At 57.7% G+C, this 13,887-nt stretch overlaps 1 protein-coding gene across 1 annotated transcript; it reads left to right on the top strand.

Moving 5' to 3' along the window:
• The first annotated feature begins 2,348 nt into the window (after positions 1-2,348).
• Positions 2,349-3,893, top strand: FJX1 (four-jointed box kinase 1). Its single transcript, XM_054162165.1, has one exon. The coding sequence runs from the start codon at positions 2,460-2,462 to the stop codon at positions 3,732-3,734; it is 1,275 nt and encodes a 424-aa protein (XP_054018140.1). The 5' UTR covers positions 2,349-2,459; the 3' UTR covers positions 3,735-3,893.
• The last annotated feature ends 9,994 nt before the right edge of the window (positions 3,894-13,887 follow it).

The following is a 13,887-nucleotide window of genomic DNA, read 5'->3' as shown; positions in this document are numbered from 1 at the left end:
GAGAATGGTTGGACTGGATGAGCTGAAAGGTTTTTCCAGCTGAAATGATTCTATGATTCCAGCTTGTGCTGCATTTGAGGGAAGCCAGGATGATGACTGTTTCTCAGCATTTCAGCACGTGCATGGGAGACCCAGCAGGTCTCTGTTACAGCAGTCACAACTAGATATGAGGTCTTGTTGTTAGAAGAGGCATCAGACACCACTTTTGATGTGTGCTGGCTGTCCCTTCTGTGCCTGCAATTGCAGAGTCTTGCTGAGACACCTACAGCCAGGAAGTCAACAGGTCGAGTGAGGTTCTTCCCCCCTCTATTCTGCCCTAGGGAGGCCAAATCTGGACTACTGTCCCTGGTTCTGGGCTCCCCAGTTCAAGAGATAGAGGGAAGTACCAGAAAGAGGTCCAGCTGAGAGCCCCAGTGATGCTAATGGGTCTGGAGCATCTCTGTGGAGGAAAGGCTGAGAGCCCTGGGGCTGTTGAGTCTGGAGAAGAGCAGCCCCAGAGGGGATCTGATCAATGCTCAGAAAGAGCTAAAGGGTGGGGGGCAAGAGGAAGGAGCCAGACTCTTGTCAGTGGTGCCCAGGGACAAGGGAAGAAACAATGGGCACAAACTGGAACCCAGTGCTGGAGCAGGCTGCCCAGAGAGGCTGTGGAGTCTCCTTTCCTGGAGATATCCCAAATCCGCTGGGATCTGGGATTTCGTGAGCCAGTCCTTCACCTCCGAGCAGCTCCAGCAAGTGGGTCTTCAGGGCCCGGGCCGTACCGAGCTGGGAGGGCAGAGGTACACGGGGCCCGGCGGCACGGCAGCAGCGGCTGCAGCGCGGAGCCGCGGCCGGCGGGAGGAGCTGGTGCGCCGCGGCCGCTCGGTGCCGCTGGGGCGGGGGTGCCGCTGGGGCGGGGGGCACTCCCCTCCCGCTGCCCCCGGCCTGGCCCGACCCCGCCGGAGGGGAGCCGCTGCCGCCCGCTCTCGCGTCCCACAGCCGGGGCTGCTCCGGGGAGCTGCGAGTCCCGGTGCGAGGCAGTGCGAGGCAAGGGACGCGGAACACAAAAGGACGCGGAATTCAGCTGCTGCCTTTTCCTTTTCTTTGTTCTTCTGGGCTTTGTTTGTTTGTTTGGATTGGTTTATTCGGTTGGGGTTTAAGTTGTTCAGGTGTGTTAGGAGAGTTTGGGTGTTTCTAGCCAAGCCCCGGAAAAGAGAGAATTCCCTTTTTCACAGCATGGTGGAGGTTGGAAGGGACCCCTGGAGATCACCTAGTCAACCCCCCGGGTACAGCAGGAACACCGGCAGCAGGTTGCCCAGTACTGCAGCGTCCAGGTGGGTTTGAAATCTCACCAGAGAAGGAGACTCCACAACTCTCTGGGCAGCCTGATCCAGGGCTCTCTCATCTGCAAAGTGAAGAAATTTTGGGTTGGTGTTTTGTTGGTTTGGGGTTTTTTTTTCCCCTTCTGCAATGTTTAAGATGGTGTGTGTGGTGGGTTTGCATCACTGACCCAACGTCAGCAACCACTTTGGAAGACAGCCACAGCACTTGACTGGGAGGAAAGGTGTTTCATTTATGTCCACAAACATGTCCTTCCTCACAGTACAGAAAGAGCAGAGCTCAGCTTGCCTTGAGAAGGCAAGAAACGGGAAATGAGGAGACAGAAAAACAGCTGCTCATCTTCCAGTGTGAGCCCTCAAGATGCCAAAAGGCGCAAAACTCGAAGGGAAGTGTCCCGCGGGGCCGGAGGAGGCGGAGAGGGAGGCGATGGGTGCACTGGAGAGTCACCGGAGGGCGCCGGGGCACGCTATCCCGGCCTGCGCCGGCTGCGGGCAGGCAGCTGTGCCCATCCACAAGGCCGGGTGCGCATAGCCTGGCGCCTGTCTCTGGCTAATGCCTGCGTGCACCCACCTGCCAGCGCCGGGCTGTGAGGGAGAGGCGGTTCGGCCGCTGCCCGCGGCGCGACCCAGCTCTGTGCCCGGGCAGGCGGGAGAGGTACGACCGCGTCTCGAGGTTCGGCTGGAGCCCGTGCACCGGTGTGGAAAAAGCTTTTCCCATTCCCTCACATTCCCATTCCCTTTCCCCATCCTGTGGCGGAGGAAGCACTGCGGAGCCAGCGTTCCCTCAGCAAGGGGATGCCTTGCCTCCCCGCCCTCCCGGCCGGGACGTCCCCCCCGCGCATGGACCCGCCGCCAGCAGCGCTGGGCGCGGCATCGCCGCTTTAAGTGGAGGGCCACGCCGGGAGATGGGGCGGGCCGGGCGCGCCCCCCACGTGGTGCGGGTGCCCGAGCCTCCCGGCCGCCGGTGGGGCTGGGCGCACACAGCGCGGCTCCGCTGCCGGGGCTCTGCTGCTCTCGCTGCCGCTTCCCTGAGCGGCTGCTCCGGCGCGGCCCGCGGCCATGCTTCAGCGCCGCGCCGAGCGGCTGAGCAGAGGGACTGTACCGCCGCCGCGTCCCGTGGCAGCGGCGTAAGCCGGCGTGACGATGAGGAGGGCGAGGCGGGCCGCGCCGGGCCCCCTGCCCGTGCTGGGGCTGCTGCTGCTGGGGGCCCTGCCGGGGCTCTGGACGGTGCTGCTGCGGCGGGAGACGGCGGCGGAGGCGCAGCCGGAACCGGAGCCGCGCCCGCCGGGGACTCGGTGGGGCTGGAGCCGCTCCCCGGAGGAGCGGGACGAGCCCGGCGGCGGCGGGCAGAAAACTTTCCGGGCGCTGCTGGCGGTGCCGGCGGCGAGCCGGGAGGAGCGAGGCAGCCCGGAGCAGTTCGGCGCGGTCGGGTCTCCGCCGCCGGCCGCCGGCTTCTCTCCGGTGGAGCGGGGCATCTTCTGGAGTCGCGACCTGGAGGCGCAGGTGCCGCCGGGCTTCGCGGCGGAGGAGGCGGCGGCCTGGCTGTCGGCTGCCCGCGCCGCCCGTGTGGCCGCACTGGAGCGGGGCGGCTGCGGGCGGAGCTCCAACCGGCTGGCGCTGCTGTCGGACGGGAGCCGGGCCTGCGTGCGCTACGGCATCAGCCCGGAGCAGATCCAGGGCGAGGCGCTGTCCTACCACCTGGCCGGGGTGCTGGGCATGCAGGAGCGGCTGCCGCCCATGGCGCTGGCGCTGGTGGAGGCCCGCGGGCGGCAGTGGGAGCCGGTGCGGGAGGAGCTGCGCGGCTCTCTCTGGGCTGAGGGCGCCGTGGTCAGCCTGACGCGCTGGGTGGACAACCTGACCGCCGTGGTGGCCCCGGCGCCGTGGGGCGCCGAGGCGAGCGGCGGGCGGCGGCTGCAACCGCTGTCGGCGCGGGAGCTGGGCGGGCTGCCGCCGGAGCAGCTGGTAGAGCTGGTGCAGTGGAGCGATCTCATCCTCTTCGACTACCTGACGGCCAACTTCGACCGCCTGGTCAGCAACCTCTTCAGCCTGCAGTGGGACCCGCGGGTGATGCGCCGCGCCACCAGCAACCTGCTGCGCGGCCCCGACGGCGGGCTGGTCTTCATGGACAACGAGGCGGGGCTGGTGCACGGCTACCGCCTGCTCGCCATGTGGGACCCGTACAACGAGCCGCTGCTGCGCTCCGTCTGTATCTTCCGGGAGGGCACGGCGCGGCGGGTGGCCGAGCTGCACCGGCGCCGTAGCGCCGCCGCCGAGCTCCGCCGCCGCTACCGGGCGCGGGAGCCGCTCTGGGCCCGCCTGGGCTTTCTCTCGGAGCGGCAAGCCGAGCTACTGCAGGCACGCGTAGACTTCGTGCACCGCCACATCGCGCACTGCCGCGCACAGGCCGCCGCGCTCTGACAGCCCCCGCGGGGGGCGGCCGGGGCCGCGGCGTCACCCCGGCGCTTCCTGCTTTGTGAGGCAACGGGACTGACCTGCCCGGGCGGACTCTTCCCCGCCAGCTCGGTGCCGGCTGCCCCCGAACAGCCGCGAGGCGGGCCTGGCTCTGCCGGCACCGGGGCTGGGGGAGGGTAAGCGGGGGTGGGCTGCAGCGAGAGGAGCCGTTTGCCAAGGTCCCGGAGGATGCGGAGCCGTCGGTAACAGGGCAGCCGCTTTCTGTTGTGGGGCTCAGCGCCCGGAGCCCCGGAGGACTGAGCATCCCGAGCGCTTCTGGAGCAGGGACACAGCGGCGGGTCTGCCTGGCGGGGCCGGCCACCTTCTCCCTCCAAAGGAGGCAGGCAGAAACTTTGGGGGTTTTTTATACACATTCTTCCTTTTGCGACAGCGAATTGCAGCGCGAACGTTGGTGTTCACAAACCAAGACCTGCCTGCGCAGCGGAGGAGCCCCTGACTAGCGAAACCACCTCCCTATTTATGAAGTTTGTTTCTTACCGATTTTCTTTAACGAGGGTGACCCTTTCCGCTGGGTGCCTAATCTTGTTGGTGAGAGTGCGTAGGAAGCCGGTGTTCCCTTAGCTCTTAGTCCTCGTGGATGCATCTGGTTAAACCGCTTTGGTTCCTAGGCGTTTGTTTGTAGTCCTCACCACCATCCTTTTACCCGACCAGTTTGAGTACCTGACTGATGGGCGACACCAGAGCCTCTCCCAGGGTTTTTGAAAGCCTTGCTATGTGGTGCAGTAGTTAAAGTGGAGGAAAAACTGTTTCATGCACTTTACTTTGACTTTTTAATTATTGTTTTTTTATATATATATATACGAGAAGCCCTTTTTCTTTTACGAAGCCAGCTTTTCTGTACGTTATCTATGTTCATAAGCTTTTCTGTAGCATACTAAAAAGGAACTCATCTTTTAGTAAAGTGTGTTCACGTTTTGCCGCCTTTGTCCTGAAATGTGCGCCTGAGCTCTGGCAGGGAAGCACACGCCCTGACGGGTGATGGACACCACCTTCTCCGGCTTCTCGCTCCACCCAGCTGCACGAACTTCTCCTCCTTCCCTCCGAGGCAAGGAGGGGTAGAGTTAGGCTTTTATGTGCTATACTCCTCTCTCTTCTCTTTTTCCTGGCTGTTGTGCCACGGGTGGCTAAATTAATGTGACTACTGCATACTTTAGCTGAAGAGGCTTTTGTCTGCTTTGTACAGCCTGAACTGAACTGCCTGGGCTGGCACCCGGATAGCTGAGGCAGTTAGTTGCAGCAAAGGTATGGGCTTAGCTGCCTGGGCAGTGGGTACCGACCTCTTAAAACAGGTCATGCCACCAGAAGCATCTCCAGAAGGTGGTTGTTGCTTGGTTTTTCAGGCCTCTCTTTCCCTTTTGATGGTCTTTGCAGTGGGGGTTGTGGCATCAGTGAACAGGAAAGCTTTTTCAGTCTTGCTAAAATGGGGAGGCTTTTCCCACGAGAGCTTAGCTCTAGGTAGGGTGAAGCAGTAGCAGTGGGCGTGGAACGCAAATTTCCTGTACCTCTTGTTTAGCCTTTTTATCGTGTTCGTGGGTGGAAGAGACTCGGGATGCAGCCAGAACAAGGACAAAGGACGGTGTAACCCCCTTCAAACCCCCAACACCCGCTATATAGCCTGCTGTAATCGAACAGCACCATAATATCTTCCACATCTGGACAGACACCTCTCCTGATGAAGGCAGCAGCCTGCTCAGTGGCTGCTGCACCAGTCGGTGCTGTCTTCAGCGTGTTGAGTGCTAACCTTCCCCTGAACTCGGAGGGGGCTGTGCCTCAGTCTTTGGTCTGTTAATACTCATTTATTTGTACCAAACTTCACATAAAGGGAATTTTTCCTGGCCATTGCAGCGTTTTCCTTCCCCTCCCCCCCCCCCCCACACTTGTTTTTTCCCCCCCTCTTTTTTTCCCCCCCTCTATATTTTTCCTTTTCTAATGGGGAGCTACGCGTTTCACAGAATGAATGGATGATGATGTGGCTGCATTAGCTCCTGCGACTCGCCTGTGTGAGTATTTGTTTTAAAGCATACCAGCAGCCCCCGAGCCTTAGCTTTCATTCAACTGCTTAACTGACAAGGCTCTCCATTGAACTTGTATTTATAGTTCACTGCATTTATCTCCCCGAACAATGCACAGAGTCTCATGTGACATTCCTTTGCCATTTACATGGTAATACCCAATTTAACGGGGTAATTCTTAATTCTTCTGCAGCGTTTCTTTGTGACTCCGAGGCAGCAGCTCTGTCACATTCACCTAACGAAAACAGGTTGGAATGCTAAACTGCTGGAGTAAATAAGAAGCCTCTGTGAAGAGCAAACTGCTGGGCCACGAATACCTAAAGGTTTCATTTTGGCTTCAGCACTTACAGAAGTGTGGCACAACTGTGGTTTTGACAGTTTTGAGGGGAAAAAAAAAATCCCTCTGCAACATCTTTAGAGCCAGAGCCGAGGTACTTCCACCTTTTGGAGAAGAGGAGGCTCAAGGGAGAACTTGCTGCTCTGTACAGCTATCTGAAGGGAGGTTGTAGCCAGCTGGGGGTTGGTCTCTTCTCCCAGGCAACCAGCACCAGAACAAGAGATCACAGTCTCAAGCTGTGCAGGGGGAAGTTTAGGCTTGATCTTAGAAGTGCTTCACAGAAAGGGAGATTGGTCATGGGAATGTGATGCCCAGGGAGGTGGTGGGGTCAGCAATCCCCTCTCAGCCAGCTCTTCTTTCACTCCCCACACTACCAAACATGATGAGCTCACATTCTGAAGGTATGGCCTGCCAGCTTTCATCCCCAGTTAATCATACTGAGCACTCTGACCTTACAAAAGATTCCAAACACCTTCAGTCCTGCGTCCAGTTCCGGGCCCCTCAATTTAAGAGGGACATTGAGCTGCTGGAAGGTGTCCAGAGAAGGGCAATGAGGCTGGGGAGGGGTCTGGAGCACAGCCCTGTGAGGAGAGGCTGAGGGAGCTGGGGTTGCTTAGCCTGCAGAAGAGGAGGCTCAGGGGAGACCTTCTTGCTGTCTCCAACTCCCTGAAGGGAGGTTGGAGCCAGCTGGGGGTTGGTCTCTTCTCCCAGGCACCCAGTGCCAGAACAAGAGGACACAGTCTCAAGCTGTGCCAGGGGAGGTTTAGGCTGGAGGTGAGGAAGATATTCTTCCCAGGATGAGAGATTGGCCATTGGGATGTGCTGCCCAGGGAGGTGGTGGGGTCAGCGTCCCTGGAGGCGTTTAAGAAGAGGCTTGGTGCCGTGGTCTGGTTGATCAGATGGTGTTGGGTGATAGGTTGGACTTCATGATCTTGGAGGTGTCTTCCCACCTGGCTGATTCTGTGGGACATGGGTTTCTGGCTGGTGACTGGTGATGACCCCAAGGTGACATGCCAGCAATGATGTAGCTGTAGGCTGGTGTGAAACTGGAGATGCTGTGCTGGAGAGGTCTCCTGCTGGGAAATACGTTATTCAAAGGGGGTGGAGAAAGCCAGCTTGGACGGGTGAAGATGTTTCACTTGATTGCTGCCATTTATTCTTCTCGTGCAGATCCTCTGCTCCTGTGCCAGAGTAAGCTTTGAATTACCATCACATTAAGGGGAAACTTTCTTCCCTGTGATTTCTTTTAGGCACTGCAAATGAGTGGTCTGCTACACTCTGCTTGCCAGCCTAGCTGTGCAAGCTGTCTGATGTCTGACTGTCTTCCTGCAGAGCCCAGGGCTGAGGCTCTCAAGCTTTTCATGGTAGTATTTCAATGGCTCTTGTCTAACTCTGCTTTCTCCCAGTGGGGTTTCCTTTGAGTTGCAGCAATTGGACAGGAAAGGGAGACCATGGCTTATTTTAGAATGAGAAGACCTGGAGAGCTGGAAGCTGTGATCAGAAGGTTGTTCTGAATAACAGGACCAGGCAGTTCTGTCTGTGCCTTGCCTGCAGCTCAGCAGCTCTTCACCTGGGGCTGGAGGGATCGTCTGTGCAGTTTGTGTTAGTACAGGGCTATAGGGCTTTAGGTTTCACTCAGCAGCACGCTTCAGGGGGCACTTCACTTCCCACCACTTTTCCCAGGCTTTTGGTGGGTGAGCTGTGTGCTTGCAGCTTGGTTGCACTGCTCAGATGTGGGCTACTGTTGCACAGGTTTGAGAAGAGTCCTGAGAAGGTTGGATGGGGTGGGTAGGTAGCACACTGTCGGTCCGAGAGGCAAGGCGGCAGGTCTGGTTTTCAGCTCCGCGGAGGCTCTCGTGCCTGATATCAGTGGTTTGTATTAAACAACCCCAAGGCAACAACAACAAAGAGGAAATACCTAGAGGATGTTGTAATCTGAATGCCCTTCATTCAGGCCTGGATTTCTGCATGTTTCCCTGATTACACTCAGAATGCCTCCCCCAGATTTCTCCTTTCCCTGGAATCGAGGGAGGCGTGCCGGGTAGGGGGTCAGCGCTGCTCTCGGCTTGGGTTCACACTCGCTCTGGGGTGCGGCCTCCAAGCCCTGCCCATGTGAGGGGAGGACCAAGTTCGCCTGAGGGGGATTAAAATTCAACAAGGCCAAGTGCTGGGTCCTGCAACAAGCCCATGAACACTCCAGGCTTGGAGCAGAGCGCCTGGAAACTGCCTGGCAGAGAAAGACCTGGGGGTGTTGTTTGACAGCCACCTGAACTGTGACTGCCCAGGTGGCCAAGAAGGCCACCAGCATCCTGGCCTGGATAGTGTGTATAGCACTAGCAATACTATAGCAATACTATCCACACTATAGCACTATACTAATACACTATAGCAATAGTGTGGCCAAGCATGTGATCGTCCCCCTGTGCTCAGCACTGCTGAGGCCGCTCCTCGAGTCCTGGGTTCAATTTTGGGGCTGTCACTCTGAGGAGGACGTGGAGCAGGGGCTGGAGCAGGGCCAGAGAAGGGCAATGAAGCTGGGGAAGGGTCTGGAGAACAGGGCTGGTGAGGAGCAGCTAAGGGAGCTGGGGGTGTTTAGCCTGGAGGCTGAGGGGAGACCTGGCTTTCCGCAGCTCCTGAAAGGAGATTGGAGCCGGGAGGGTGTGGGGGGTGGGTGTTGGTCTCTTTTCCCTAGTAACAAGTGACAGGCTGAGAGGAAATGGCCTCAAGTTGCACCAGGGGGAGGTTTAGGTTGGATATGAGAGGAAACTTCTTCACTGAAAGGGTTCTCAAGCACTGGCACAGGCTGCCCAGGGAGGTGGTTGCATCCTCATCCCTGGAGGTGTTTCAGAGAGGCAGAGCTGTGATGCTGAGGGCCATGGGTTAGCACCAGCCTGGGTAGAGTTAGAGAATGGTTGGAGTTGATGATTTTGAAGGTGTTTTCCATCTGAACCAAGTCTGTGACTGATTGAATGGTTCCATTGTGCTGCACCTGCAGGGACAGCGGCCAGAAGAGTCTGGGTTAATTCAGCGGGGTTCCCACCCAGAGTAAAAAGCAAGACTGGCAATCACAGCACAGATCTCTTTTGCCTTTATTCACCTGCATCTGAAGTCATTTGCAGCCTGGCTTTATTTTCATTGGGGGTTTCCCCTCTGAGAGTTCCTCTCACTGCTGGGGGAACTGTGTCCGGGCACAGAGCCCCAGGGATGGAGCTGCTGTGCCAGACTTCGCTGCCCATCTGAGGCCATGGCAGCCCATTCAAGCACTTGGGTAATCACTTGGGTCAGTGGAAGGTAGTGAAAACGTGGTTAGTTCCACTCTGACCTCCTGGGCATCCAGCAGGCTCCCAACATCACCAGCATCGGGGTTGTGGTTCGCTTTCCCTTTGAAGTTTGATTCATTTTTTTAATGGTAATCATAGTCAGAATGTTCTCACTGACTATTACTAGGTGGTCCAGGACCAGCCTGGCTGTGAGATCATACTAAGCCTTAATCCCATTTTGCATGTTATTCCTGCTTTGCAACCCCAGCATAAAATGTAATCGCTGCTTCAGAGCTGCGCTCCCTGGCCTGGCTGGGGGGGAGCTCCCACAGGAAGGGGCTGGGCTGCACAGTAGGCACTGCTGCCACTGCTGTGCCCCTCCTCTGACCTAGAAAACCTTTTACCTCGCCATCTGGGGGGCTTATGTGGCTCCTCCCACTGAAGCAGCATGCCCTCATCTGAGCAGGAGCTGCTTCCCAACACAGGGACTCGTCTCATAGAATTGAACCATAGAATGGTGCAGGCTGGAAGGGACCTCCACAGCTCATCCAGTCTGACCTCCCCACAGCCAGCAGGGACATTCCCAGCTAGATCAGGCTGCCCAGGGCCTTGTTGAGCCTCACCTTGAATATCTGCAGGGAAGGAGCCTCAAACACCTCCCTGGGCAACCTGTGCCAGTGTTCTACCACCCCCATAGTGAAGAACTTCTTCCCAGTATCCAATCTCAATCTGCTCTGCCCTAGTTTGAAGCCATTGCCCCTGGTCCTGTCCCTGCAGCCCTTTGCAGAGCCACTCTCCATCCTTCTTGTAGCCCCCTTCAGGTCCTGGCAGGCTGCTATTAGGTCTCTCTGAAGCCGCCTCTTCTCCAGGCTGAACACTCCCTCAGCCTCTCTTCAGAGCAGAGCTGCTCTAACCCCCTGAGCATTTTTGTGGCATCCTCTGGACCCTCTCCATCAGGTCAAGGTCCTTCCAGTATTGAGGGCTTAAGACCTGTACACAGCACTCCAGGTCAGCATCCTCGAGGGCTAATTTGTTGTGCCTCTACCAGTGGTGTGGCAAACTGCCAGTGCCACCCTCAGGGGTACTGCTGGGGTCAGTGTGGCTTGCCCTTGGCCAACAACAGGGAGTTACACCTGCAGGGTGGGGTTGCTGTGGGTTTGGGTGAGGATCCAGAGAGGTTTGGGGTTGCTGTGGGTTGGGTGAGGATCCAGCGGGGTTTGGGGTCAGTGTGGGTTTGGGTGAGGATCCAGATGGGTTTGGGGTCAGTGTGGGTTTGGGTGAGGATCCAGAGGGGTTTGGGGTTGCTGTGGGTTTGGGTGAGGATCCAGAGGGGTTTGGGGTTGCTGTGGGTTTGGGTGAGGATCCAGAGGGGTTTGGGGTTGCTGTGGGTTGGGTGAGGATCCAGAGGGGTTTGGGGTTGCTGTGGGTTTGGGTGAGGATCCAGAGAGGTTTGGGGTTGCTGTGGGTTGGGTGAGGATCCAGAGGGGTTTGGGGTTGCTGTGGGTTTGGGTGAGGATCCAGAGGGGTTTGGGGTTGCTGTGGGTTTGGGTGAGGATCCAGAGGGGTTTGGGGTTGCTGTGGGTTTGGGTGAGGATCCAGAGGGGTTTGGGGTTGCTGTGGGTTTAGGTGAGGATCCAGAGGGGTTTGGGGTTGCTGTGGTTTTGGGTGAGGATCCAGAGGGGTTTGGGGTTGCTGTGGGTTTGGGTGAGGATCCAGAGAGGTTTGGGGTTGCTGTGGGTTTGGGTGAGGATCCAGAGGGGTTTGGGGTGGCTGTGGGTTTGGGTGAGGATCCAGAGGGGTTTGGGGTGGCTGTGGGTTTGGGTGAGGATCCAGAGGGGTTTGGGACCTGTGTGTATTAGGGTGAGGATCCAGAGGGGTTTGGGGTCAGTGTGGGTTTGGGAGAGGATCCAGAGGGGTTTGGGGTTGCTGTGGGTTTGCGTGAGGATCCAGAGGGGTTTGGGGTCGCTGTGGGTTTGGGAGAGGATCCAGAGGGGTTTGGGACCAGTGTGTATTAGGGTGAGGATCCAGAGGGGTTTGGGGTTGCTATGGGTTTGGGTGAGGATCCAGAGAGGTTTGGGGTCAGTGTGAGTTTGGGTGAGGATCCAGAGGGGTTTGGGGTTGCTGTGGGTTAGGGTGAGGATGCAGAGGGATTTGGGGTGGCTGTATGGTTTGGGTGAGGATCCAGAGGGATTTGGGGTGGCTGTATGGTTTGGGTGAGGATCCAGAGGGGTTTGGGGTTGCTGTAGGTTTGGGTGAGGATCCAGAGGGGTTTGGGGTTGCTGTGGGTTTGGGTGAGGATCCAGAGAGGTTTGGGGTTGCTGTGGGTTTGGGTGAGGATCCAGAGAGGTTTGGGGTTGCTGTGGGTTTGGGTGAGGATCCAGAGAGGTTTGGGGTTGCTGTGGGTTGGGTGAGGATCCAGAGGGGTTTGGGGTTGCTGTGGGTTTGGGTGAGGATCCAGAGGGGTTTGGGGTGGCTGTATGGTATGGGTGAGGATCCAGAGGGGTTTGGGGTCAGTGTGGGTTTGGGTGAGGATCCAGAGGGGTTTGGGGTCAGTGTGGGTTTGGGTGAGGATCCAGAGGGGTTTGGGGTCAGTGTGGGTTTGGGTGAGGATCCAGAGGGGTTTGGGGTTGCTGTGGGTTTGGGTGAGGATCCAGAGAGGTTTGGGGTGGCTGTGGGTTTGGGTGAGGATCCAGAGGGGTTTGGGGTTGCTGTGGGTTTGGGTGAGGATCCAGAGGGGTTTGGGGTTGCTGTGGGTTAGGGTGAGGATGCAGAGGGATTTGGGGTGGCTGTATGGTTTGGGTGAGGATCCAGAGGGATTTGGGGTCGCTGTGGCTTTGGGTGAGGATCTAGAGGGGTTTGGGGTTGCTGTGGGTTTGGGTGAGGATCCAGAGGGGTTTGGGGTTGCTGTGGGTTTGGGTGAGGATCCAGAGGGGTTTGGGGTCAGTGTGGATTTGGGTGAGGAGTCAGGCCGGGAGGGCCCCCTGGCTGCTGCCCCTCAGGTCTCCTCACGTCCCCCCACAGCACAAGGGGCAGTCCAGAGGAGCAGTTGCCTGCATGGACTGAGCTGAAGTTGCTTCTCCTCTTTCCCCTGCCGCGTAGCTGCAGCGCTTTGTTCCCGAAGCAAAAAGCAGCTTTTTGTGTTGGTGTTTGTTCCCCTCCCCACCAACTGCTCCTCCCTTAAACTCCCTCTTCTGCCCAAAGCCTTCTGGCGCCGTGGCTGGGCTCTTGCAGCGAGGGCAGGCAGGTAGCAGCTCGAGTGCCACCAAGGCGTTAAGGCGACCGGGTGGCGCGGTAAGGGCTGGCCGTGTTTTCCCTCCGTGTCTCCAGCTCACCACGGTGGAGGGAAGCATTCTGCAGATCAGATGCTTCAGTCAGAGGAGTCATCATTTTTTAATGTGCCTGTCTTGCCAGTTCCCTCTTTGTGTCCTGCTGTGCGAGGAAGGGCATTAATAAACTATGGTCTAAAGCTGCCGTTGTGGATTTGGTGGTTAATCCATAGCTGATTCCGTGCAGAGCTGGAAGTCTGCTCCCAGAATTGGCTTCAGTGCTTGCAGTTGGAAGATCTGCTTTTGTTTAGCTGGGTCACCCAAAGTTTCCAGCGCCCTTTGGTGTGCTCAAGCTAAGGCAAAGTCACCACTCCCTTCAAACCACGCAGGGCAAAGCGTTCTCCTGCTGGTTTTTAACAGGGTTGTGCAAAATCAAGTGGCACACCTTAAGGATCTGAAGGGTATGGACTGGCAGTATTTCCCTTCACACCAGCTAACCCGGCAAGGCAGCTGCTCAGTGGAGATACTCCTGGTACGATAGCCGCCAGAGGTGAACCCCAGGCCCTCTGTTTGCAGGTTGCTAAGTGCAAGCAGCGGGGGAAATCCTGCTGTGGTTCCCAGCCCTGTGGAGGGCTAACAGCGTAAATCTGCATGCAAAAGCGGGTGATGAGCACATCAACTCTGAGTATTTTCTTTGAGACAGGCTTCCTCCCACTCTCAGGAATCGGAAGGGGGAGTGACAGTGGCGCTTCCTGCTCCTTTCTTGGTCAGCTGAGCCAGCAGGCTGCCGGGAGCCCGGCGAACGACTCCGGCTGATGGGAGGTTTTACGAGCTCCTCTGTCGAGGAATATTTCAAGCTGTGCCAAAAACGAGACAGTCATCTCCTGGCTCATAAAAGACAACTACCTGTGTAGAGATCTATCAAGAGTAGCAGCAGAGAAAATAAAACCACATTCAGGCTGGGAAGGTCGCGTTGAGCTTGGCTATATCGCTTGCGAGGCTCACCACAGTGCTTAGAGGATAGCATTGAGTCATTCCCTTCCCAAACACACAGCAGGGTGCAGGGGTGGCCAGCAGCACCCTGGGGACCGGCACAAGATGTTGTGTTGGATGCTGTCCAGCCGCAGAGCCCGAGGCTCCTGAAACTCCACGTGACAAAGCCCAGGGCAGCTGCGGACTCCTCCATCCGAGCCAGCGGGCAGGAGCTGCTGGCCAGGCTCCCCA

Source organism: Dryobates pubescens, chromosome 5 (genome assembly GCF_014839835.1).
Source record: "Dryobates pubescens isolate bDryPub1 chromosome 5, bDryPub1.pri, whole genome shotgun sequence".
NCBI lineage: Eukaryota > Metazoa > Chordata > Aves > Piciformes > Picidae > Dryobates > Dryobates pubescens.
The sequence above is the reverse complement of the archived record's forward strand: the minus strand, read 5'-3'. Positions and strand labels throughout refer to the sequence as shown.

What these genes read in the sequence shown, in the direction of transcription:
- FJX1 (XM_054162165.1), top strand. Translation starts at nt 2,460, where the DNA reads ATGAGGAGGGCGAGGCGGGCCGCGCCGGGCCCCCTGCCCGTGCTGGGG.